The sequence below is a fragment of the Rhamphochromis longiceps genome, linkage group LG22, assembly GCF_057381845.1.
Source record: "Rhamphochromis longiceps isolate RC_006_pf linkage group LG22, R_longiceps_female_GT1.1, whole genome shotgun sequence".
NCBI lineage: Eukaryota > Metazoa > Chordata > Actinopteri > Cichliformes > Cichlidae > Rhamphochromis > Rhamphochromis longiceps.
This window is the reverse complement of record NC_140577.1, coordinates 9,080,656-9,107,225: the sequence shown is the minus strand read 5'-3', so window position 1 is coordinate 9,107,225 and position 26,570 is coordinate 9,080,656. Positions and strand designations below refer to the sequence as shown.

The window sequence follows — 26,570 nt, the reverse complement described above, 5'->3', positions numbered from 1 at the left end:
CAAAAACCCACTGACCTCCAGAGAGCTTTTTTAATTTGTGCACAATGCTGACCTCATCGTAGCACTACCAGAAGTGAAACCCAACTCCGGCAGCGCACATTGAGAAAAGCCTCTGGCTGCGCCTGAGGACAGTGGATGACAGGCTGCAGAGGCCTGTGAATTTTTCTGCTGCAGCAAGAGAATTTTGTTTTAAGGCTGAGATTGTCCACAATAACCAGACTTTCCTCCACCAATAGAAATCGGCCCAGATGTTGCTTGTGCAAACATTTAATGTTCACAAGCACTAGATGGGGAACCACCTTTAACTAGGAGGTCATTGGAGGACCTCACTTTGCAAATTCATTAAAAAAAAGAACAGATTAGCCATCTTTAAGTCTACATAACATGTTTTAGATAACGTACATAGCAGGGAAGACATTCTCTCAAGGTGCACAAGAGGATTAAAGAAGTAACTGCGGACTGGGACAGATAGAAGTCACTGACCGAGTGCACAATTTCTCAACACATTTCCATTTTTTTCCAACTTAAATGATGCTTTAAAGCTGCACAAAGCATGTTGTTACATTACAGCCAAACCTCCCAGGAAGCAGTTTGGGGTGGATGGATCGGTGTACAACCAAACCGTCAATGTCTGACACTGTGGTGTCCAGCCTGTGGCCTTTAACCAACAATTACCACGACCATGACCCTGCCCTAACCAAACTGTTTCATTTACCTACACCCACCCTTTAGACAACACCCTTATGAATGATTAGTTTGTTTTGATGTATTGTTTTTTGCAGTTATGGACTGCTGGATAGTTTTTTTAATATATTAAAGCTTCTCACAATAATTTTGTAGTTTTGAGTAATTCAGACTACAACTATTTAACAGTTGTTTTTTTAAAACAGACAAACTGCTCAGACAAACAATCCAGATTCTGGCCAAATTCTTGCACAAACCTGTTGCCCAGTAGCCAGAAATGCATCCTCATTCGCTCGGAAGTTTCTGGCATGTTTGAAAATATCACCACAAAATCACAGATGCTCTCCTATCAGCCCTGATTTATGAGAGCAGCAGTGAGCGAGAGTGAGAGTGAGAGGGGAGCTGTATTAAATGTAGCGGAAAATAAACAACATGGTGGCTTTAATTTGATTTGATTCGTTTTCTTGTGTAAGGTCGCATGAATATAGATTTCAGATGTTTCCAATCTTGTCTCACATCTATTAATGAGCAACAAAATGCCAACCCCCCCCCAAGACAGAGACAGTTAAGTGGTTTGAGGAGCTCTTGTGGCCTGAGTTTACTTGGGTGAAGGTTTGATTCTTTTATTCTCTTTGAAAACCTTCAATATTAGATGTTAGCATTCTCTGTCTGTACTGTGCAGAAAATAAAAAGAAGGCCCAGAAATGCAGGTCGACCTTGACATAAAAGTGAACCTGTTGGGATTGGCTTTTTTTCTTATCTTCTGTTATATATAAGGTCTAAAAAGGCTGTTCAATTTAAACATGGCTAAAAGAGGCCAGCATGTTTATAAAAAAAATGATTGCTAAGTTTCAGTTTTTTTCTATTCTTGGCTCTGTATGATGTCAATAAGAGCTGATGTCTTTAATGTAATCATCTGTGAGCATCTTTACCTGCAGGAGGGGCAGTTAGTCAGAGGATAGTTAAATTATAGCTCTGTCAGTAGGATGACAACCTCCTTGCTACTAGGCTAAAGCGGCAGGTTGCCTGATGACTGCATTAAGTTTTTTTTTGCTTAGGGAAACTGATTGCAAGCTGCTGCAGTGACCAGTTGGTTGTAAAGTGACTGCACAGGTCAACTGGTGGAAGACAACTGGTCTCCAAACAATCGTGCCCTGAATCAGACTGGCTGTAATCACTCTCCAAAAGACTGAGAAAGGTTTTCAAATCTTATTTATAAACCCAGGGAATACCAACACGATGCTATCAATCTGAGTCATACTGCACCAATAAGAAACACTCGTCTGTGCTGCGTCTCTTTAGGTGATTCAACTGGTTGCAGACTATTTGGGTTATATTTCTATATGATAACAAGATTAAAGACATTTCTGTTTATGATTGGACGGTTAAGACATATTATGACACACCCCATTGCATGTAATGTGTTGATGTTAGTGTGACTCAGTCTTATTGCCATTTTATCAGTGCACCAAACTCACTTTGAGGACAGGTCACATCTGGTCACCTTCTTCAACAAGACTGCAAGCTCACTGAACAAGGTCGCAATAATTTTGTTTGGGCCACCGTCTCCAACCACTGTTTTCCAAATGTTCATACAGAGAGAAGCTAAGGCAGCTTGTCTCTGATAAACTGAGGTGCTGCACCAAGGCTTAGAATAAAGTAAATAAAGATTATTTTAACTTTGAGCTGTGGACAAGCTCCTCTATCACAGTCCACAAATAAAAAATATGCAGCTGGTAATGAACAGAACCAGTCGTCTTTTGTTCTTTCCTCTCATGAAGAAGACTCACACCTCAGGTTGTTGTGAACGCTGTGTGGCTAAAACAGTCACCGTGATTGGAAAGCGTTAGCAGGGTTACACGTGCTGCTCTCACTGCCTATGACAGGAGGAGTGAAAAGCTGTTTAATTATAATAATAATTTTCCATCTATCTTTTTTATATATACAATTTTTTCACATATTTTCAAACAAAGATGTAAAGATTCCCCTCTGCAAACTACCCATCGTAGTTGTCATTGTGATAGCTTATTTTATGAACATCTCCCCTTTGGTATTGAGTTCAAAATGTCCTCCATGGAAATCATAAAATCAGTGACACATATTAGGAGACAGTCTGTACGGGAGCAGTGGGATGTGGTATATAAACATGGTCCACAGGCTCCTGTCTGCAAAAACGTCCTCATGCTGCAGTCAAATAATTCATGGAGACGACGGTGCAGACAGAACTGGGACGAGCAGCAGCTCCTGGAGGAGCCCTTGGACCCTCCACTCCTCATCTCATCTCCCCTTTTTTCTGCCTCCTCCTCCCCCTCTTCAGCTTTTTCTAGGATTTCTCCCTGTCATCCCCAATATGATGCTGGATGCTGATAATCCGATGTGAGTACATGCCTCTGGTGTCTCCATTATGGAGACTTACAGGCCATTTCATTTACAGTTGAGCTGCATGTGTGGTGTGGAATAGCCAGTGAGCCTGCTGAAACACAGGGCTTCTGATGCTGTGTGTGCCACTGCAGGAAAATCAGATCAACAACAACACTCCCATGCAGCATAGCTCAGAGGGAGTAATGTGCCAACACAGATAAAAGATGCTTCTAATGTCTTTTTACACAGTTTTCTTTAGAAACAGTTTGTCCTGCTGGAGGACACTGCTCAGTAAACTGAATATTTTATAATATTATCAGAAGCTTCTCTTCACTTTAAATAGAAAACGGGGATCAGTGCCTCCAAGGGACAAGCGGTGACACAGCAACCACGATTAAATCATGACTGATAATTAAAATGTAACTGCTGAACAATAAAAAGATTATCTGTCCCAAGGAGACAGAAGCATGACACACTTGTATGGGATATGCACAGTATGATTAAAACATCACCTGCATTTATGTTTATGAGCCTGTGTGTCTGCACCGCTCTGCCATCAAGACTTGGAGCTGATGAATACATATATCGACTGTTAGTTTCACTAAAACAGACTGGAGAGAAGACCTCAGTCTATACACGCATTGACAGAACTATGACTGGGAAAAAGAGCACATGTCTACGGTGGATGAATATCAGCTATTTTATTATGGCCAAATAAACTGTAACTAATACTATCAAACAAACTTATCGTAGCTGCGCCACCACGACTTATAGTTACAGCTGTGGGTGGATGCAAATCAGCCTGCTTAATAAGATAATCAGCTGAATGGAAGCATCTGATTCAGGACATCCCCCAAACTTCACCACTAACAACAGCTATTTTTTATTCGCATAAGGCGAGTAGATCTGAAGTTCATCAAACAGCTTTATGTTAAATAACTTCCTAAAACATTAAATCATAAGTGTGATTTGCATTTTTAGAAAGCTTTGATTTCAATTCACATGCTGACTAGAAACCATGTGCTTGAGAGTCTAAGGAGCTTGGAAAGAAAAGCGTCTGGACTTCTTTGAGTTGCTTGAAGACGTTTCACCTCTCATCCGAGAAGCTTCTTCAGTTCTAAGGGTCAAATGGTGGAGAGTCCCAGATTTAAACCCAGTGGGAGTTTCCCAATCCAATTTTCGGATGAGAGGTGAAACGTCTTCAAGCAACTCAAAGAAGTCCAGACGCTTTTCTTTCCAAGCTCCTTAGACTACGTTGACTTGGATGACTGAGAATTTTCACAGACACCATGTGCTTGAGAGTTTATAGTAGATGGACTGTTTTTTTTTAGCCTTACATTAAACTAAAGCACCTTCCACACCATGTGGATTCACTTTTTCTGTTGTGCCTTTAAGGTGGCAGTGTGGGTACTGACAGCTAAATTTATGTCTATACAAAAGAAGTCAACACCTCCATCTGAGGTGATGCAAAACATAACAGATGCCATCAATGTTGCTGTGCTGCGATGGTATCATGGTGACTAGCTGTGACCCTAAAAGATGGATGCAGTCACAAATGAAACTAGACATGACGTGTAAGGCGAGATCTGATGGTGGCTGCATGCTCACTGGCTAATGACTTGTGACTAACTGATCCTTAGCCAATGATCTTAAAAGGTTTACCATACTTTAAGTCTAATGGGGACCATAACTTAAAAATAATGTTCAGTGTTTCAGTGTGACCTGAAATTAATGATTGAGCTCATGAACTTTGCCATAGATATTTATACAGTTTTAAGTGTAAGTGGTTTAGCCCTCTAGAGTCGAATCAAATGACCAATTAAAAACGATGTGGCAGCAAGATACACCATCGCTGAGTCTCCATTTCAACGTATGTTATCGTATGTTACGACAGTGATACTGTGATTTTTAGGATTTGTATTTAGTGTTGTTGTTTTTTGGTTTTCTCGAATGTTTGTTGTGAGGCAACTTCTGAATGTCACAGACGTTGGACAAAGAGCCACCACAGGCAAACTGTGCAAGCTGTCTCCAGGTGGGAACCAGAAGGAGTGATGAACTGTGGAAGTGTCAGACCTGTGACAACTGTAAAGTCAGGTTGTGCAGTTTTTAAAGGTAAATTCAAGTATTCAAAAAAGCCACTTGTGCCTTTGCCCCTATGTGACTGTGCACCACCTTCCATATACTATGACCCCTGTGAGGATTTTTAATTTATCCTCTCCCAATCTGTCATCTGCCCATCTGTCCCTCGTCACCACGACTAATCTTACACTGTGCAGTTTATGTAAAATCTTAATTAACTCAAGAAGTCTCAAACTGTCGAGCTGCAACAACAAAACATAGTATTTTGCTTAAAGAAACCCCAAAAAGTACACAATAAAGGAGGAAATGCAGCGTCTGTTGGTTGTTGCTAATTCTCTGAAGTAAAGAGCTTGTATCAGAGGCCTGTCAGATTAGATAACAAGCAGAGAGAGCGACAACGTCTGCTCCTAATGATCCCACAGACCCTAGACAACATCAGACTGTCAAAACACACAAATTCTCTTGTGCAGCCATAACTTTCACTTTCCGCTTCCACCGCACATAAACACACATGAACACACATAGCCTGCAGATAACACTTGGGTGTGTGAAAGAACAGGCAGAAACCTGCAAAAGAAACAACAGCTTGACACCTGAAGTCATGTAACGGCACCTTCCATCAGACACTGTTAATGAGAACTTTTTGCACTGTGCAAAAGATCAGAAAGGTTTCCTCTTTTTCTTCTTCTCTGGCAATTTCTTTATCTGAATCCTCGGGTTTAGGAAAAACTGGTTCTTGAACTACACAGGTGTGCACAGACTGACCGAGCAGAGCAAAATCTGAGCATGCTCTAAAGGAACTCCAGGTCCAAAGAGGAGACAAAACTGATGAAGGCATGTTGGACGACCAAGATGAGATGCTTTAGTTCGCAGACTGTGAACTATTTATGGGCTACACAAGATATAGTCTGTCTATGTTCAGCTAATCTGACTGAACTTAAAGTCTCTTGGTTACTTCCTCTCCCACTCTCCTTTTCCTTTGGTCTGTGTGTTTTTATGAAAAAGATTCACAAATAAAATTTTCATGCAAGTGGGAAAAATTTCAGATCACGCAGAAGCATTTTCACAACACTTCTTGCCACCCTGGACATATTTGCATTTAATTGTTTCTTTCCCATTCACTTTGTATCCAGTTGAAGCTGCACAACTGAATACAGTATGAACACTCGGTTGTGATTGGAAACGGGATTAAAGGAGAAGTTTGCCATTTATAAAACCGTGTATTTGGTTCATGATGTTAAAACTGGTCTCATATTGTTGTGAGTTTAGTACATCTGAAAATGTTTAGCTTAGCACAAAGAAACAGAGGGAAACACATCGTGTAAGCAGGGTGATCAAAATAACCTGCAATGCTACCCATAAAAAGGAAAAACCATAGCAAATTTGAATTTCAGCCTCTCAGGCTTTTTATTCAGCTCAAGAGCACTTAAGTACTGTTTTGACCTCTGTACGCAACTCACAATTTCACCACAAATCTCAAGTTTTGCTTCTGTAACTTTGGATTCAAGCCGAGCAGATTTTAATGTTACAGAGCCAAACAGCAATTTTGATTGGCCGAACCCACAGTCCCAGCCAGAAGGCAGAACATCAGTTCAAAAGGGTGACCAGAAACATGCTCATTTTGTGCACAGCGAATGCATACTGCTGGATGGCCTGCACTGAAAAGGCAAAGTAACCCAATGGTTTGTTCACACCCTGCCCAGCCTGCTAAAATGTTCATACAAAATGGACAATCGTCAACACGTCAATGAGTTGGAGGAGATCCAGCACACACGCGTGGTCAATGGACTTGTAGTTTATTTTTGTGGCTAGATGCACACAGACATCATCATGTCACATCATCATGTCACCTGTTTTTGGACTGTAGCCATACACAGAACAAAAAACTACCCAAAGACACCTAAAGACATCACACTACAAACACAAGCTCACACGCAGTCAATACGCAAGTAAAGACACTAAACAGGAACTGACATATACAATACTAACCAGAAACCTAACCTCTGAAATATAACATAACCCACAGAGCCTTACACTATGGGGACTGACTTGTTTTGGTGCAAGATGCCAATAGTCTGTAAAACAAAACAGTGTAAAAACAAGATGCACAGCTAAACCACTTCTTAGTTTGGAGCAGTAAACTTCCTGAAGCTACTCAGATAACAGGCATTCCCTTCAACGCTACATTTTTTGTATAGATCACACACACATTACATAACATCAGTCGGTTACGATTAATTATTTGTCATTACTTAACATGACCCTGTTTGCTGTCTCCCCCTCTTTGCAATCTTCTATCCCATCCATCTTCTTCTCAGAATTTGACACTCTGTCCTCACAATCCTCCAGTTTTCCCCTTGCAGTCTTAATTAGCACTTCCCCAGCTGCCTGGCAACCATCGCTGGGGCAACAGCATCATCTGCAGCCCCCACAGCGGGGACAACGGGGGCTGAGGCCACTCAAGTCTTCGGGTATGGGCAGGCGGGGAGCTGACCATCCTGCAGGGTTCGCTTTAGCGTCATAGCGTTGATCATCACCACCCATCCATTATGATAACCATCAGCATCATCGCTAACAGTGGGCCTATCTTAACTGGCTGCACCCTGCATGGTGAGCCTCAGCAGGGGGGCATTCTGGGAAAAAAAAGTGATTCATACTGTAAGAACAGCAGAGTTGATGCATACAGAGCGACTTCTCCGAATGGATAAAATATGATTTAAGATGCGACGCCAACACTCTGCAGACTTAAAACTGGCTCATGCACATGGCTTGAATCACTGAGTGAAAGGCACTTAAATAATTTTCCTGGTCCTGATTAATTCTCGGGACAACAGACATGTTTCTGAGATAAGAGCAAATCCGTTTAAGAGAGAGTCAATGACGGAGCGCACAAAGCAAGAGCCCAGCGTCTCCTCAAATTGATTATCGATAAGGCGGTCGAACTTTATCAGGGGTTTTTATGCAGCAGGAACATTTGTCACTGGATAGGCAACTCTTAGTCATGCCTGCTACTGAACCCGTACTGGTGCAGATATCTTCAGCTGAGCGACGATAAAACAAACAGCCAATCATGTGCTTTGTTAAAAACATTTCATTTATTACGGTTTAGTAGTTGGCACTAAAGCAACATTGTAGTGAAGAATGAAAATGATTGTGAGGAATCCATTTGTTGCACTCGGAGGAGGATTTGGAGGCAGCACGTGTGCCGTTTGAATCCACAAAGAGGCCTTTTGATGCAGTTTCAAGGTCAGTGGCTCAGTCTGAGTGCACCCAGGAGGCTTTAAAAGTTAAACGAACAGGAGCCAACGTCTTCATAAACCTGCTCCTCCGCTGATGTTGTCTTTGATGTAAATGTGTGAGAAGGCGCTCATTAGGAAAGCATGATGTAGTATTCACTTTGTCTAAATCTTTCACAGCACACTTGATGTTTCGAAAACATCTCACGGCTGTACTGTAGCATCTCCTTCATCTGCATTCATGCCGCTTTCAATTTAATTCAATCCAATACAGTTTGATTTATATAACACTGGCTCACAACAACAGCCATCTCTTCATCATCATAAAGAGCCAACGGTTTCAAAGAAAACCTCAACGAGCAGACTCGGCAACAGAGGGGAGGAAGAATTCACTTTTAACATGTAGAGACCTCTGGCAGAACAAGTGTTAGGGATGCACAGTTGGTGGGGGTGACAAGAGAGAGAAGAGGAACAAGGAAGGAACAAGATGTTTTCATGAGAAGCACAAAAGTGAATACAAACAGTGCACATGGACACATTTGCAAACACACTGTGCCCAGCATGCGGATAAATATGCAGGACACAAATCAGACAGGAGTAAAGCAGCAAAAAGCAAGCTTTAAAGGGGGGCGAATAATGTTTTCCCTCATTTTCTTTCTCAGACTTTAAAAAAATATGGTTAATATATTTGCAAGTTATACCAGTGAGTGAGTGAGTTATTTTCCACTCTCTCATCTATATGATTTCATTAGACGTATCTCTTTAAAGTTACTCTTTAATAAAAATACTGGAAAAGAACAGTAAACTTCTACCTTAATAATAAAAGTTGAAACAGAATATTAATATTCCAAGAGGGAAAACTGAACTGTGTCTTTTCAGAAAAATAGACCAAAACCAAAACAGGAAAACAGGAACACGAGAGGAGCACAGGAGAGACAAGAAGTCAGAGAACATGGGCTGCAAACTCAGGTAGGCAAACAAACAGAAACAAACAGATGTCCTGACAGCAAAGGAGTCAGGGAAGAGAAGGTTATATATACACATGGAGCGGAAAGGGAAATAAAGAACAAAAGAAACAAATCAGGGAGAGACAGCCAATTAAAAAGGGGGCGAAAAACAAAGACTTCAAACTAGCAGAGAAGCAAACCAAGAAATAAATAAGAAACAGGCACAGAAACACAGGGGACACGTGCAAAAGTACAAAATACTAAAACACAAGAGGGGAGCCAAAGAAAAACTTTGAAAGCACATAGTACCAGAACGGCTGTGTTAGGAAGAAATACCTGACAGAACCAGTAGTGCAAATACACAATATGCACTCTAACTGCACTGTGTGAACACCATCAGGTAGTAAACTCAAATACGAGAATTTAGAAACTTTGCCATAAAGTTCTGTGACATCATTATTTTAAGGAGTTTGCTGTACTGGGCCTGTTGTTAAAGGGTATTCGGTCCATTTGGTATACCTGTAGTGAGTCTGTTTGGTCTTGCTGACACTAAGTCAGACTCGTTCCTGCTGGGCTTCACCATGGTAGCCATTTTTTTGACAGAATTTCTTGGTGCAGTCAAAGTGGTGAAAAACAGGCCTAAGTCTTCACATTGTCCCTCTGGCTTCATTGAACATTACCATCTACAGTAGCTCAGGCTAGAGCAGTTTGCAGCTCAGTGTGAAGTAGCAAGAAGGAAAATTAGCACCTCCAAGTCAAAAAGCGCATCCACACTGAAACGACTAGCAGTGATGTGACAACGGGAAACAGCAGAAACTCTGCGACATTCAGTGACTTCAAGTATGAATGGGTAAAACTACTGCTGGTGATCTTAAGTTGCCAAGTTCTGGGTTAAACTTTTCTCAAGTTCAAGGCAAGCGATTGAACTATCAGCAACTACCAGTGAGAATAAACGATGCCACTGACTGAAACATTTCAGCATGGTAATTATATGAGAAGGTTACCTAGGCAACTTGAGCCTGGAATGTCTGCCAGCTACTGACTTCTAGCTACAAAGTGACAGGCGACCAGCGAATTGCTCTTGTGTGGACACACCCTTGACGCCATGGATCTCTGTAGGAGAAAGGTTAAATGTCCACTCGAGTTTGGGAAACAGCTCTTGCCCCAAGTGGAGGAGTTCAAGAATCTCAAGTTCTAAGGTTGTTGTTTGTGAGTGAGGATAGGATGGATTGGTGCAGCGTCTGCAAGGATGAAGAAGCTGTTGTGGTGAAGAGAGTGCTGAGTGTGAAGCAAAGGTATACACTTACACAAGGTCATTACAAAAGGGCCATGGACACAAGTGCAGAAATGAGTTTCCTCTAAAGAGTGTCGGACAAGCATTTAAAAAGGCAAGGAATGGAGTCATTCCGGAGGAGCATCTGGATGAGATCATTGGGGTCTAAACAAGCCGTTTAAACTGGACAGTTAGTAGATTTTAATCTTGTTTTTCACCACATAACCCAGACATTTTACAGTCCTAATTCCTTGTTGTTCCTCAGGTCTAACTCACTGGTCACCCTGTAATTTAAGGCAGGTTCAGACAACGCCTTTACATTTTAAATACGAGTTTGAAGCTGCGTTTGAGTTCAACTTCATTACCCCATGCACAAGGTAACAACAGAGTAAAAACAAAAGGTTTATGGTGATGTTGTAACCCATATTCTGAGCTGTGCCCTGAATGTGAACCCTGCTACAGGTATCCTCTTAAGTCTATACTAAGCAGCAATTTAGCAGAAACACAATAATGTGTGGATGATTACAGCTAAATGATTTCCTGAACATAATGTGATACCAAATGCGTGACTATGCCTGCCTGTAATGAAAGTCACATGGTTTTCCTACACGGTTTGCCAGTGGCTGAAGTGCCATCCAGAAGGGCAAGGGAGAAGGAGAGATATTGTATTACCAACTTCCTGTAACATTAATGCTCTTTGAATTGGCCTTTTGTGAGTCACTCTCTAAAATGGATAAATGAAGCTTTTTCAAAGACATTACAGTCACGTGTTTCATCTGAAGTCTCATCGCATACAGTCTGTCAAACTGGAGAGTCCAAATAAACAACAAATTTGTTGTTGTTGTAAGTCTGTCATGCGCCGCACACACTGCCTGTAGTCAGTGATTTAACTGGCTCTCAGTCTTTTCTGTTGATTTTTTAAATAAGTTTATCCAGATGCTGAACGCAATCATATGAACACTACCAAATATAGTGTCTATTGTTGTGAAAACAAAGGTTAAAACCAATTATTTATATATATATATATATATATATATATATATATATATATATATATATATATATATATATATATATATATATATATATATATATATGAAATTAAACTTGTAAATTACACTTATTTTCCCTAAAGACAACTCAGACTTATCATAATAACTTTTACATTTATTATTAAAAGTGAACATTTTTGTGCTTAAACATCCATTTTCTGCAGCTTAGCCAGGTTGCGGGTGTAGCATAATTAACAGAGAGAGAAGCCCAGATGTCCCACTTCCTTGCTACCTTTTCCAGCTCTTGTGGGGGAACGCTGAGAAATTGCCAAGCCTGCCAAGACATGTAATCTCTTCAGTGTGTCGCGAGTCTGCCCTGGAATCTATTCCCAGTTGGACTGGGACTGTTCAGTGTGGAGGAGTAGCAGATCTACTTTGAGTCCCCTGGCCTTAAATGACCATATTCCTCAGCCTATCTCTAAGGGAGTGCCCATACACCTTCCAGAGGAAACTCATTTCTGCACTTTTGATTTTATTCTTTCAGTCGCTACCCACAGCTTATGACCACAGGTGATGGTATGAATGCAAATCAACAGCTTCGCTTTCATGACCAGCTCACTCTCCACCACAACAGTTCAGTGTGGTAGCGGCATCACTGCCAAAGCTGCACCAATTGGCAGCATTAACAGTCGAGGGGAGAATGAACCTCCCACTCCCCTCACTTGTGAACAAGACCCTGAGATAATGGCGCTCCTGTGCCTGAAAGCAGCTAATCTGCAAACTGGAGTGAGCACTCCACACTTCTCCAGCTGAGAACCATGACCTTAATGTTGTTTACATTAAAAAAAGGAACAATATGTGTTATTCGTTATGTGAACTTGCAAACAATCTAAAATGACACCCCTGATTTAGACCGTGTGTCTGATCTCTCAAAACGAGCATCTGGTCAAAGCCCAAAAGAGGGACCAAGAATATCCTGGATAATGTATGCCAGTTCTTTCTATAGCTGCTGAACTATAATGTGTGTGGCTGTGCCATGTGATTTTGTGCACATGGGATGAATCATTCACACTTGCGCTGGTGGAAGTCAACCACACACTGCACATGTCAACAAGGCGTTTTGACCAACTTTAAATAGCAGTGCGACTGAGGCTGGATTTTGTGGCTAAATGAAGAAAATCAGTGAAGCACATGACCTGCCAGCTCTGTGGGAACTGAGAAGGAAATAGGTCAGAGTTTATATACATTATTTACACCCGTCTGGGTTAAAAGCTGCTCCTGCAGTTACTTTGCATTTGATCAAAACTCCAATAACAAGTCAAAACAAGAACCTGATCAGAAGCTGCAGGTTTGGAAAAATCTTAAGAGACAAAAAAATTAGGGACAAAAACATAAAAGAGGGGACGAGATGACCGAGGAGAGTTGGAGCACAAGATGCAGCTCCTGTTGCTCCAGCCAGCAGGACCGACTGTGAGACGAGCACATTGAGGACAGCCACTGAGGGAGAAAAAAAAAGGGGAGGCAGAGAAACAGGGGAGGCTATTTCAGGACTTGGATGACGCCTTTCACGACCTAAAAACTGAATTTAGAAATGAGAGGGCTGATTTCTCTCACACCTAGAATAACTGGCAAACTGTTGATGTCCAGCGAGGTCAAACAAGTCCTCGAGTCCATCATTAGCAGGTGAGCATGTGTGTCTATGTGATTCTCTTTGATCTGGGCATTAACGCCTAATCACAAGTCCTCTCACATATACTTTAGGGTTAATGAACTTGCACATTATTCTTGCTAAGCTGTAAAGGGATGGGTGACCCAGAAGATTGCTATTAATGCAACATCGTTCCAGGTCTTTCCATATTCATAAATGAAACTGCTGATGTGGAGACGAGTGGAGAAAATGCTGGAGAAGAGTCTGGAAGGAGCAGACTGAGGAAATGAAAACAAATAAGAGTTAGAGGAGGAGAGTGCAAGTGAGGAAACTAGATCTTAACACTTTGTGGACTCCACAAATCATTCAAGCATAGGTTTACTTACAGTTACAAAGTTTAAGACTTTCATTACATAGGTAGTGAAGACTTTAAATTAAGGTGGGCTATAAAGATTAGTGCAATAAATTGAGCATCTATATATATTAAATATGATAAAAAAATCTCCCTTCTGTTCCTGAGTTACTGTGCTATATAAACACCAGAAATATGGAAAGTCAATGTGAAGTTGACCTTTGACCTTTTTAATGTAAAATGCCATCATTTCATTATTATATGGTAAAACATTAACATAGACATTTATAGTCTGCTAGATCACAGAGACCTCTAACCTCCAGACTGTAACCTACCAATAAGGAGGTTAGAGTGATATAACAATTGGAAGGTCGGAGGTCGGTGTGAGTGTGCACATGAATATTAGGCAAGGTGCTTAAGTTTAGAAAAAAGGACTTGCATTGTTTGTGTGTAATTGGGTGAATGAGGCTTGTAACTGGGCTTTGAATACGCAGAGTAAGGTGGAGCAAACTCATCTTTTAGTTCAAGACGTTGTGCAACATGAAGTTAAATCCCCTTCAAGTCTTCTAGACAAATCATTTATCAAGAATGGGGCAGTCATGTGGTCACTGTGACGTTCACCAGTTCATCCTTGAGTTCCAGCGAGTGTTAGTGTTAAATATGAAAACAGTATCTGTTTCACAAGATGGGATTGATGAGTAACCTGAAAACAAAAAGCTACAGGCGACATGAAGCAACGCAGCAATTTGGAGCTGAACTGACATGTTGTTCAACCGCATCAGAAAATAAACGGGTGATCTTAGATTGTTGAGTAATATCTGGAATATAACATCTTACCAAACTAAATCCAGTAATTAGACCAACGTTACGAAAACAAATATGTCATTAAAGAAAAGAAACGTGGTCATTTCCTGCACACTCGTGCTACAATAATCTGACTCCTGTGGAAGGAAAGAAGGAAAACAGAGTAAATTTTAAGGAGTAGAGGAATAAAAATAACTTTCTTTAAATGTGACAGTCAAGTGCATACTAAGCTCAGGGCAGGTATCGATCTATTGATGCTGTACTGCTGCACACAGCATCCACTTAAACAGGCTAATGCAAAGCTAGCAATGAAGAACCTCTGACCCAGAGAGATAGTAAAGCTGAGTATATCGGTCAAAGTTAAAGTTAGCATTATTGTCAAAAACCATATGTACAGATGATGCACAGAAACACTAAACAACTAAAAAATAAAAAGATACAACTTTAATAAAAGCCTTATATACAACACAACACAACACAGTACAATACAGTCTTCTATACACAATCCAGCAATGCAACCAAAACCAGTCAGGCAGTCAGCTTTCTGCAATAAAGTAAAAATCTTGTGTATGTCCTTTATGACAGTGTTTCTCAACCAATGTGTCGTTAGAAATGATCAGGTGTGCCGTGGTTCCACCTGATTAGTACTCTAAACGACCAGCGTAACGGGCAGAACAATTATATTCTCTTCCACTAGAGGGCAGTACAGCTACCTGCTCTAATTAAATGGGTTGCCAACTGCCAGTAAAACCGAAGAAGACGAAGAAGTGTGAGATGAAAAGAAAAAGTAGCCAATCTGACCTGGGTCCTGGAGAAAATCCCGACCCAGATGAAGGCCCTAGCATGAGTAGTGGTCAGAAGAAAGCAAAAAACGTATACCGGGGACAAACTGAGCCAATTCCGCTGTACCTGGTGTGCGGGGAAAAAATGACCAATATGCTTTTTGAGACATTTTTGTTTAGTGGTGTGTGATTTTTCGAATTTTACTCAACACTGACCTGTGTGTTATTTAAGGATACAAAAGGCACCTAACTCAAGGGATAAACCATTGTTGTTTCTACACATAACACACAACTTATCACTGAACCAATTTTAGACACTTTATTACGAGGAACTTGTTGCAAAAACGCATCTCACCATGTCTTTAGCTCAGTCTAAAAGAATGCCAAAGGTAACACAGTTTGACAGGTGTAAAATTGTATTTTTACACAAACAAGGTCATCCCCAAAGAGCTTTTAGCCAAAAACTTGGCATAGCTCAACAAATCGTAATTAGAAATGTAGACATGTGGAGGACAAAAGAAGAAATGGCAGCACTAAAAAACAAAAAAAGTATCTGAAAGTCAGCCAGCAAAAACCTGACGTAGTACCTGAGAGATGAATCTGGCCCTTCAGTTATTCCATCTGCTGTTTGAAGTCTCATTAGTAATGGTCTCAGTGGAAGAATGGCTGTCAAGAAGCCACCCCACTCACCTACCTATTTCCCACCAAAATATAAAGGAATGAGTGGTAGCTCAAGACTATAGTTAATAAGTTGTACATGATGTCAGGGTGGGTTTTGGACCAAACCAGTTTGATCGAGCGATTAAAGTTCATTTTATCTTACATAAAATAAGTATTGATATATTTAATATATACAGACAATAAACAATGTTCCTCTATAAGAGGAACAATAAACTCAACTTCTGGGCTAAGTGAGCCAGAGTTGTATTTTTGTATTTTATATCCTTCATATCGAAATCAATCCACAGACTGAGAGTTTTACAATTGGTTCTGTTAAAGTCAGTTCAAAACTGTCAATTTAAAGCATCTAATATGTGAAAAGTTGCATGAAGGATGTTAACAAACTGCACATTTTGTACAAACTTCTATTTATTCTGCAAGGAGTCTGTGGCCGTGATCAATAAGATTATAAACCCCCAAATTGCCTTTTAAGTAAAAATCCTCCTAAATCTTTTGAGGCAGGAGCAGATCATACCCTAAATCCTGCCTTTAGCTCACTCATACTCCCCCAGCTGTCCCAGCAGATGGTCCAACCCCCTGAATAAAAAACACATAGAAACACACACATACACAGTATTTCTCTCTTAGTAAACAGACACACTCAACACACACACACAAACAGCTCATTCACACTGACAGCTCTGACCCAGGTGACAGGAAGAGAAAGCAGGAGAGAATCAGGGATGAGAGGATGGGGTTATGTACAGGAAAGGAGAGAGTGAAAGAGCGCAGTCCTCTGAGGGAATGAGAATCGGATGTGACATGACAGCAAACCAGACAGCTTGTCTTTGCCATCCTCACCGACAACACAGAGCGGCTTTGAAGTCAGATTTTACCTTGCGCCTTTAACGCTGACTTTTCTGACCCAGTTTTGTACAACTCACTGTGTCACTGCAAACTCTCTCAGCTGTGAACACCGGCAGCCTCACAGATCTACTCACTTACTCTGAAGAGACGAGGAAAAGCAGCAGGAGTCACAATCACTCCATTGACTGTTTCCTCCTCTGACCGTTCTCCCCACCAAACATAAAAACTAAAATGACGTGCGCGTGACTCTCAGAGTCTGGCATCCCATTTCCTGACAGAAGGAAGCACAAGAAGAGTGTGTCTGTGTGTTGTCATCCTCACCCCCCTCTCGCACATGCTCGCACACTTGCACATCTCACCCCTGACTTTGTCTCATGAGTCTCCTTTTGATGAGTAGCCTAGCTGAGGTCGCGCCCCCTTCCATTCACCGCAGATGGTGGCACAATAACAGGCGGAGAGCTGAAACAGACTCCCCCTGAGACGCCTGCCGCACCCCGACACAGAGCCACGCAGCTGCCGCAGGGACCCTGGTGATATAGATACCCATACACCCCCCCCTGAAAAAACCCAGACCAAAAGTCTAAGACTCGTAAAATCCACAAAAGCCTCACCGGGGATCTGGGATCAGGAAGCTGAACATACACACAGAGAGACTCATAAAAGTGGGAGCACACAGAAACACATGCACCCTGGAGCGACTGCTGTCTCGCCGGATTCTGAGCTGAGAGCAAAAACAAAACGACGGACAGGACAGAAGAAATAAAAAACATGTTGATGTGAGTCAGCTGATGGCTCAGTCTACACTTCATCTGCACTCAGTGATTCCAGAAATCACATCACAACTTCATAAGTCGTACCTATAAGAATGCAAAGTCTGTGATGAATTTTACAAAAAGGGAAACGAATTCAGATATGAGCTCCACTGTTTATGTCTTTATTTTTGTAAAATTCTCTCAGCATGAAGCTGGCAGGATTTGCAGGAGATCGATCGCTGCAGACTGGGTGAGGACTCCGAGGGCAGTACTTACGACAACACGGCCGCACTTAAACACACACCCGCCCACGCGCGCACAACCAAAACAGTCTGCTGTGTGTGAAAACTCGTGGGCCGTGCCATTCAAATGGAGTCTGGCAGAGATGAATGCGGGTGGATGTGAATCAGGTTTATAAACAGCAACGAAAAATCGGAATCCGAGTGATAAATGTGATAAATGTCAGCGTGACTGATTCATTTCACGGTAGTTATTCAGAGCAGGACACAGACAGCGACAACTATGACAGTGATAAATGCCAAGGATATGATTTACGTAATTTTTATGCAGCGTTAATAGAGTTCGTTGTAACCGAGATGTTTGGCGGGCAACAATGGGGCTAAAGCCGTGTCGTTTCTTCATGTGACACCGAGGCCTGGAAAGCGGCAGGTTTTCATTTTGAACAATCACTTCGCCGGCTCATCTCGCTGATTAATTCATTAAAAGTTTTATGAAGAATGTTTTATTCTAATTAAAACCTATGTCAAAGATGTGAATTATCAGCATGAGAAAACAAATTTGTTTCTGAATTTGCGGATGATCTCTTTGAGAATGATGACCACTCTGTGCACCCTGTTACGCATGCCCCAGTGGGCCGACACATCCGCCATCTGGTTAGTGTTTTCTTGCATCCTCATTAACCTGCTCTCTTCTCTGCTTCACTTCTAGTGCTGATTGTCTGCGGAGGCACACCTGCTGAGCCTCGCCTCTCCTCCATCAGCATCGGTATTCCTCAGATGCTTTTTGAAGTTTCGCTTATTATTAGATGAGTTGGGAGTTGCTGCCTGCCTCTCTTATTTGTGTTCAACACTTGCAAGTAAATTTTCTTTTGTAGAAATAAACGTTTCCTGAAAGGCAGCAGTGTTGTGGCATCTCTTTTGAGCCATGAACCCCTTCAGTTAGTGCAGGGGCAGGCAGCATTTCTCCCTAGAGAGCCATACTGACTTCAATAAAGTAAGCAAAGAGCCAGACATTGGATAACTCAATCGAAACCAGGTTATATTTAACATCTTGCCAGTTGTCTGAAATATACCACTGCATAGATCACTGATGAAACAGATTGCTCTGAAATTGAGTTAAACAGCGGTACAGACTTCCTGCAATCATTGGTCTTCAGATTCCTGTGCATGGTGCTGCCTCTGATCGACTGGCTGATTCATGGGTGTTGTTTTCCTGTTTGCTATGTCTGGCCCAAAGGCTATATTTTACCCTTGTGAGTTTATAATTTCTTAAAGTAAACCCATTATGCTCATTTCAAGCTCCATATTTTTATCCCTTGATTCTACTAAAGATGCTTTGTATTAGGGCTGCACAATTAATCGTTAGAAAATTGCGATCTCAATTCATACTTATGTGCGATCTCATTTCGAAATGACAACGATTTAAAAAAAAAAAAAATTACAATTGTACTGCATTTTGTTCCGGGACTTAAGCTGCATGAAAACAAGCGCTCACTCTTCCTGCTCAACAAATGACAAGGGCGGAGGCTTATACCACGTGATACAGAAGTCAGCTGGCAGGGAAAAAACAACGGAGAGCACGTGAGAGATGACGAAGCTGTAAAGGCCAAGAAAGTGTCAGGAGAAAATCCGTCCCGATCAACCACCCATACATCAATAACGGGAACCTTATACAGCGCTTCCCTATACCCGTCGAACTCCCGCAGGCACAAAGAAATTACGGAGGCTATCACTTATCACCTGACCAAAGATATTTATATTGGAAAAGAAAATCGTGAGAGAATCGTGATCTCAATTCTAAGCAAAAAAATCGTGATTCTCATTTTATGCAAAATTGTACAGCCCTACTTTGCATGATTCAGAAGTTCAGTATAATGCTTATTTATCTTATGCAGGGTTGTTGTTGTTGGTCTTGTTGTAGCCCCTGAGTTTATCTACTGTCTAAAACAAGTTGTTTCAATGCCTCTCCTTTTATCCAACTTTTTGGCTGATTGGCTGCCCCTTGCAAATAGAAAGTTAAAACAGCGGGTGGGAGGGGCTGAGAGTCAGAGATGTATGTACGATGACCATAACTTGATATCTGCTCTCAGTGACATCATAAAGAGCCAAGAGAATAAAAAAAAAAAAAAACTGAACCAGAGCATTTGAAGCAGTTTTTTGCTGACAGGGATTACTTGTACATACACTTACCTCATTATCATCATTGTATCATCTGTAATGTATCATCATTATTATAACAGCATATTTATACTAGAAATTCTGGCTGAAATTATTTTCTGCCAGAAGTTGTTTGACTTGTGCCTGTTCATAGGATAACCCACAGTCAGGTTAGGAACCATTGCTCCGGGAGAAAATCCCCCACAGATGTTAAATAAGTATATGTTGATGTAAGGTAATGTAATCGCAAATAGCTGTAGAGAACAAAGAATCAGATTTCAAACTGAATAATCCATTTTAAGATACCATGACCGAGGCCACAGCACTTGGCCGTTTATTATCATTTCAGTCATCTTTAGGAGCAAATACTTGCATTGCAATTATCTGCAGGCTAGTATTGAGTACTTTTACCCTGAAGGTAATGTGCATTACAGGCTGACAACATAAGTATAAATGAGTGCGGGATAAAAGACAAAGAAAAAAAAAATCTCTGTAACTGACCGTGTGAAGTGGTCCACAATCGCTCCCACCAGTTCACCCACTCTGTCCTGGTTGGGGCACAACTCGCCTCGCTGCAGGCACAGCAGGACGTCATCCTGGGAGGACGTGTGTAACGCCACCATCTGGTCGACCCCGGTGGTCACGCTCACTCCGGTAAACTGCGGAGAAAGAACACGTTAAAGAAAGATCTCAGCCAGATCCAAGCTTGAGCTCATGCTTTGTATGACTTTTTCATGTAATATAAGATAAGATAAGATAAGATAAGATAAGATAAGATAACCTTTATTAGTCCCACACGTGGGAAATTTGTTTTGTCACAGCAGGAAGTGGACAGTGCAAAAGTTATGAGGCAAAAATTAGAATACAATAAGAATAAATACAGTACACAACTGTACAGAATAGAATAAAATAAAATACTATATACAGTAGAATAAAATAAAATAAATATACAATAAGATAAAAATAGAATACAAATACAAATACTATATACAACTGAGTAAAAATACAACGATGACAGAAAGGATTATTGCACTTAGTATTATTGCATATGTATGGATGTGTGTGCTTGATCAGTTAAAGTCTTTATTATGGAGTCTGACAGCAGTGGGGAGGAAAGACCTGCGAAATCTCTCCGTCCCACACCGTGGGTGCCGCAGTCTCCCACTGAAGGAGCTGCTCAGTGCTGTCACAGTCTGCTGCATGGTGTGATACACTGACAGATAAATAGTCTTTAGTGAGGGTCTTATTAATAAATGAATACATAGATTTTAATAATTTTGGTGCTTTCACTGATAAATTGCTTGTTATTTTTTCTGATTATGGCGGCATTGGAACTCCATACCCTTTACCTCCAAAGGAGTATTTCATAAACGCTGCAATGCTATTTTTATTTTAGCAAAAGACCAAAGGTGAGAATTCTCCTTCCTCTAAAGCCTCATGCATGACCTGCCTATAGGCTGAGTGACCTTTAATATTCATCGACACAGATTGCAGCATTGGGGATTCATTTGTATAAAATTGTCAGGGATTATCACATCAATGTACAAAACCTGTGAGTTTAATACAGTACAGCGCAGCATATCTTGGATCAAAAAAATTCAATGCCATAAATGAAGCCAGCGGATTATTTCTGCTCAGAATATGTAAGCTGGAGGTGCACGTGTGTGGGTGCAGTGAAGGGGAAGTCATGAGCTGTGACCCAGTTGGAATTAATGTACTGATTTACCGCAACGGAGGGAGAGGAAGGCGGCAGGGTGCAAATGAAAGAAGGACTATGAGAGACCCATATAGGTCAAAGACAAAACCAGAGGAGACATGCAAACAGAGAAAGTGTCATGGGTTTTTAGAAAGCAAATGGAAGGACAGAGTGGACTAAGCCTCTTACGGCCTCCAGCCATACAGGTTAATCCAGCAGGGACGACAATGTGCAGGATGTCCCAGCACCGACAAACGCTGGTTAAACCTGCCCTTCAGTGAAGGGGAAGCTGCACAGCTGATCTAGCAGCGTGATACTTTTTACTGTGTTCCAAACATATTTTATAAATTACATTACTTTACTTTGTTCTATTGTATCTGCAGCACTTCTCTTTGCAGTGGCAGTGCTTAAATTACAGCTCTAAAATAACACAAGATGGATTTGATATGAGGCTCATTTATGATCTTTTCAGTTAATCGTTTACTTCAGTCTTTAAAGTTTCACTAAATAGACAAACAAACTTTGGCTGCACAGTACAAGACCATATCTTTTAGGTGCTCACTCTGTCAACCCAACAAAAAAAATCTAAAAATATCCAATTTATAATTACAATATAAACGTCACAAATTTAAGAAATGCAACTGCCCTGCATTAGACATTAGGGGCTGTTTTAAGTTTTTATACTTTGCCTTGATTATCTGCTTTATTCTTATGATTAAGGTTTAAACTGGAACATAATCTAGGGGTGTCAAACATAAGGCCTGTGGGCCAGAATTGACCTGGCAAAGACCCCAATCCAGCCTGCTGGATGGCTTTGGAAAATGTGAAGGAGGGCAGGAATTTTGAACTTTTAAGTCTTTCTTTGCTAGTTTTACAGGTTTTCCTTCCCATAAAAATCTCCCTCATTCACAAGTAATAAAATGATAGATATCTGTCATTTTACACATTTCTCCTTACAATTGAAGCTCAAAGACTCATGCTGACTGATTTCTTTCATTTACAACAGCAGCATTTCTTTACCATGTAGGAAAACTGAGAAATAATGTTGAATATTGCACTTTTTTTGTCTTATCTCCTTGATTAAATCTGTAGTTAAACTTTTTACACCAACAGAAATTGGAGTTTTACGGGTTCAGCCCACAGAAAATCAAAGCGGGCTGCGTGTGGCCTGCAGTATAAAATGAGTTTGAGGTCCCTGACCTATGAGAAGACTTCATGGTAGATAAATCGAACCTAAATTCAATCAAGACTGACTCAAAAGAGAGATAATACAAAAAAGCAAGACATGTCCCCCAATAAATTGTAAATTAGTATCTATGGGAGACTTCTATACCTCAAAGATCACGCTCTTTCCTGTTTTATTTTGAAATCACTGCTCCTTGTGTATTCCTTTCATTTTTATTTCTTCCTTTTCCTTGTCCCCCCTCATTGGTCATCGTCTGCTCCACCTTGATTAATCCCACTTGTTCACTATTTGCCAATAGCTCACCTGCAGTATATAAACTCGCCATCTCCTCTGTTGCTGTGAGATTGTGTTGTTGTGTAAAGTTTTCCAGTGTTCCTATTGTTTTTAGTATTCCTTCCTAGCAGTCTTTTAATTTCACTTTGATTTCTACTTTGAACATTTGACTGTTCTAAATAAAAGGAGCATTTTTCACATAGTTTATCTTATAAACAAATCAAAAGTTTAATGACTGGAAATACTCCAGTGTGAGAAACGTCCATTAACTTTCTATCAGTTATTTAAATGACTAAATGTTTTAACAGTAACTATTTAAGCTTACAATATGTTTATGCAAAGTGAATGCTTAGTTTTTAATTTTGTCAACATTTTTTGAAGACTGAGTAAACATAAGCGCCAGTTAAAGTCAGGTTTTCTGAATTTGACCAGTCAGAGGTACAGAGCTCGTGTTTTGCTTCAGGTTTTGACCTCAGCTGTGACCTGGGTGAGAGTCAGAGATGCACTGCTTCTTTAATGCTGTATTCTGAGTTTCTGACCTGGATAAGACTCATATTCCTCATTCTGAGCACCAGAGTCTAATGGCACCAGTTATCTTTAGCCGCTCCGCTGCTGCATAATGATAGTTTTTAACCCTCTGGCATGCAAGCGCTCTCTCTCTCCACCTCTCTTCTATCACTGCTGGACGTCCAGCTGTGCTGACTCATTACATCTCACGAAGGTGTTCTCAGTGAAAGCTATTTTGCATTCAGTACCTGAGTCACCTCAAAGTCTGATGGCACTTGGCAATCTCCAACTTTTGTTGGAATCCATCTTAATCTCAGATTCCTCAGTGAGGAACTGGGTAAAAAATGGGATGGAAATATCATAAACTAGACAAACTATTACATACATCTCAATTTTTTAGTTCAGTTTAAGAAGTTTTTCTGGCCAAAAAAGAAGGTGTGCTACTAGCTATTACAAAACACACACAGCCACTTTATTAGGTACAACAGTTAAACTGCTCATTAAGTCACTAATCAGCTGATCACATGGTGGAAGCGCCATGCATTTAAAGATGCAGACACTGTAAAGACAATTACATACATTTAATTCTCTTAAATATATGTAATATGTATGAGAGAGCAAAGACATTAAGCTGCTTGGTCAAAAGTTCTAGAGTTGGTCTCCTCCAATCTTGACTGCATGCTTACAGCCCTGCTTTAAGACGCCTTAAGTCTGTGTGGTGATAAAAACATACTTTTACCCGAGACAGAGGTAAATGCCAAATGTCCAAGAAGGTTTTTCTAGCATTAAATGCACCATCACAGTACCATAGAGGTTTGGCTAAATGCCTCTACCTGAAACAATACCACCCCCCCCCCCCCTTTTTTTTTAGATATAAAAATAGACCCAGTGTTCCACATGTTAAATTCTTTAGTCAACCCTTCACTTTCTGTATGTTTTCCCAACACCAAGGTTCATGCATCAAGCTGTAGAAGAAAATTATGATTTCTGTTATTTCAAGAGAACTTCAGCCTCTTGCCCTGCAGAGCCAGCAGCCCTTTGAGATTCCTGATCCAGTTTCTCAGCTGAGGTTCGCCCCATATGGCAGAAAATCTAAAGCTAAGCTTGGCAGCTGCCTCCCAAGCATGACCACGGCGTCACATGTTGACAACAAAACCTAACGTACACACACAAACACGCACACAAACACTGACTGACTGATCAACAACCTCACAATTCTTAAAGGTCATCAGCCCTGAGACCCAAAGGAAGACAGTGTTCTCTCAGTGTGAGTCCTCTTATTGCTCTTGTACTTGTTGATGGATGGCTGTGACCTGGGTCAAACAGGACGGAAGATGAGTAGGTGTGTGTGTGTTTGTGTTTGTGCGTGTACACAACTGAGGGGACAGAGTAAGAAATAAAGAGCAGCCAGAATAAAGCACAAAAAGTCTGACCACATTCATAACAGCTGTTATTTTTGTATTTGTACCACACTTTAAGGACAAAACCTTTTATAAACCTCTGTGATTTGTCTTGGTTTTGTTCTGTGCTTTGTTCTTCAGGAGCTAACAGGAGACTAACTAACGGCATGAGCTACACCTGGGTCCAGTGAGCTTGGCTGAAAAAGCATGTTTTTGCAGTAGTTGTGTCTCCCTTGCTTTCTGTCCTCATTTTGACATCAGCCTTCTGATTTGTACTTGCTTATGGGCGGCATGATTTCTGGACTTATTTATTGCCGCGCATTTTACTGACTTGCTGAACACAAGTACAATAATGTTTCTTCAGTGCTTTCATGTATGCTGTAATGTTCCACTTAAGTGATATTTGGATGGTTACAGTTCCTGACTTGGGAATCTACTTTTTATGTGCCTTTACATAATAATGTGAAATCTTGGTCATTTTCATGCTAATATCAAAATGTTCTGTCTAGTCAAGGCTCCTCCAGCTGGAAGGCCACAGTTACAATCCATCAATCCATTTTAAAAACTGTTTATCTAGTTCACATCTGCAAGGGTGCTGGAGTGATCTGTCACAGGCCACGAGGCCTTGACACCTGTGGCAAATTACAATCCCCAATTACCCTAACACAGGAGCGTCCAACTCTCAGCCTCAAGGGCTGGTATCCTGCAGGTTTTAGATGTGTCTTTCAACACATTTGATTTAAATGGTTAAATTACCTCCTCAACATGTCTTGAAGTTCTCCAGAGGCCTGGTAATGAACTAATCATTTGATTCAGGTGTGTTGACCGAGGGTAATGTCTAAAACCTGCAGGACACCGAACCTTGAGGCCTGGAGTTGGAGACCCTTGCCCTAACGTGCATGTCTTTGGACTACAGGAGGAAGTAACGAGAGAGAAGGGAGAGAACATGATGGCCTGTGGATTCAAACCAGTGCAGCAATGAGCCGTCCAGTTACAATTAATTCTCAGGCACAAACATTATATGCAATATATGTGTTTGTACTATTTATCAGAAATGTATTATGATGAATAACTCTGCAAATTCTGCACCAAAAGAGTTGAGCAGACATTCAGTCACTCTGAGACCACATGAAAGCACAAAATAAGTATAAGGACAGTAAAGTGAATTTAGTACTGACTGAAGCAATTAATGAAAAATGAAAGTATTTATTATTGTATTAAAAACTGTAAAATCATCATATGGTCTTATGGTAAAAAGTCAATGCCTGCAACTATGAGCATTGTTGGGGACACTATGTTTAATCAGTCTGGGGTTTAAGGGTGAGAGTTATAATGTAATCAGGCTGTGGAAATGAGTAACATATGCTCAGATCCCAACAGGATACATTTGCAATGCTGGAAATATTGGATAAAGACAGCAGGAGTGAAGATAAGAGAAGGGATTTAGAAGGGAAGCTAGCAAATGAGTCTGTGTGTGAGCTTGCATTCAGAGTGTATGCTCTCCCACGTGAGTACTTACTGAGTCTAAAGGAAGCTTCTTCAGAACCTTATACTGTTTCTTTGGCTCTAATTTGTAGATGTACTTGTCTGTGATGAGCAGGCCTCGGTCTGTGCTCTTGTTGAACCTGTTCACCTGAGAGAGCAGAACAGGGGAAAGAAAAAGCTTCAGCATGTT

The 26,570-nt window shown here is 40.9% G+C and overlaps 1 protein-coding gene across 1 annotated transcript in view; it reads right to left on the bottom strand.

The window, feature by feature from the left end:
* The window catches only part of myo1g (myosin IG), a 65,985-nt gene that overhangs the window by 4,185 nt on the left and 35,230 nt on the right, over positions 1-26,570 (bottom strand). The window contains exons 20-21 of the mRNA XM_085396123.1: positions 26,415-26,528; positions 20,335-20,492 (exon numbers count right to left, since the gene is read on the bottom strand). Coding sequence (XP_085252249.1) covers positions 20,335-20,492; positions 26,415-26,528 — 272 coding nt within the window. The remainder of the gene's footprint in view (positions 1-20,334; positions 20,493-26,414; positions 26,529-26,570) is intronic.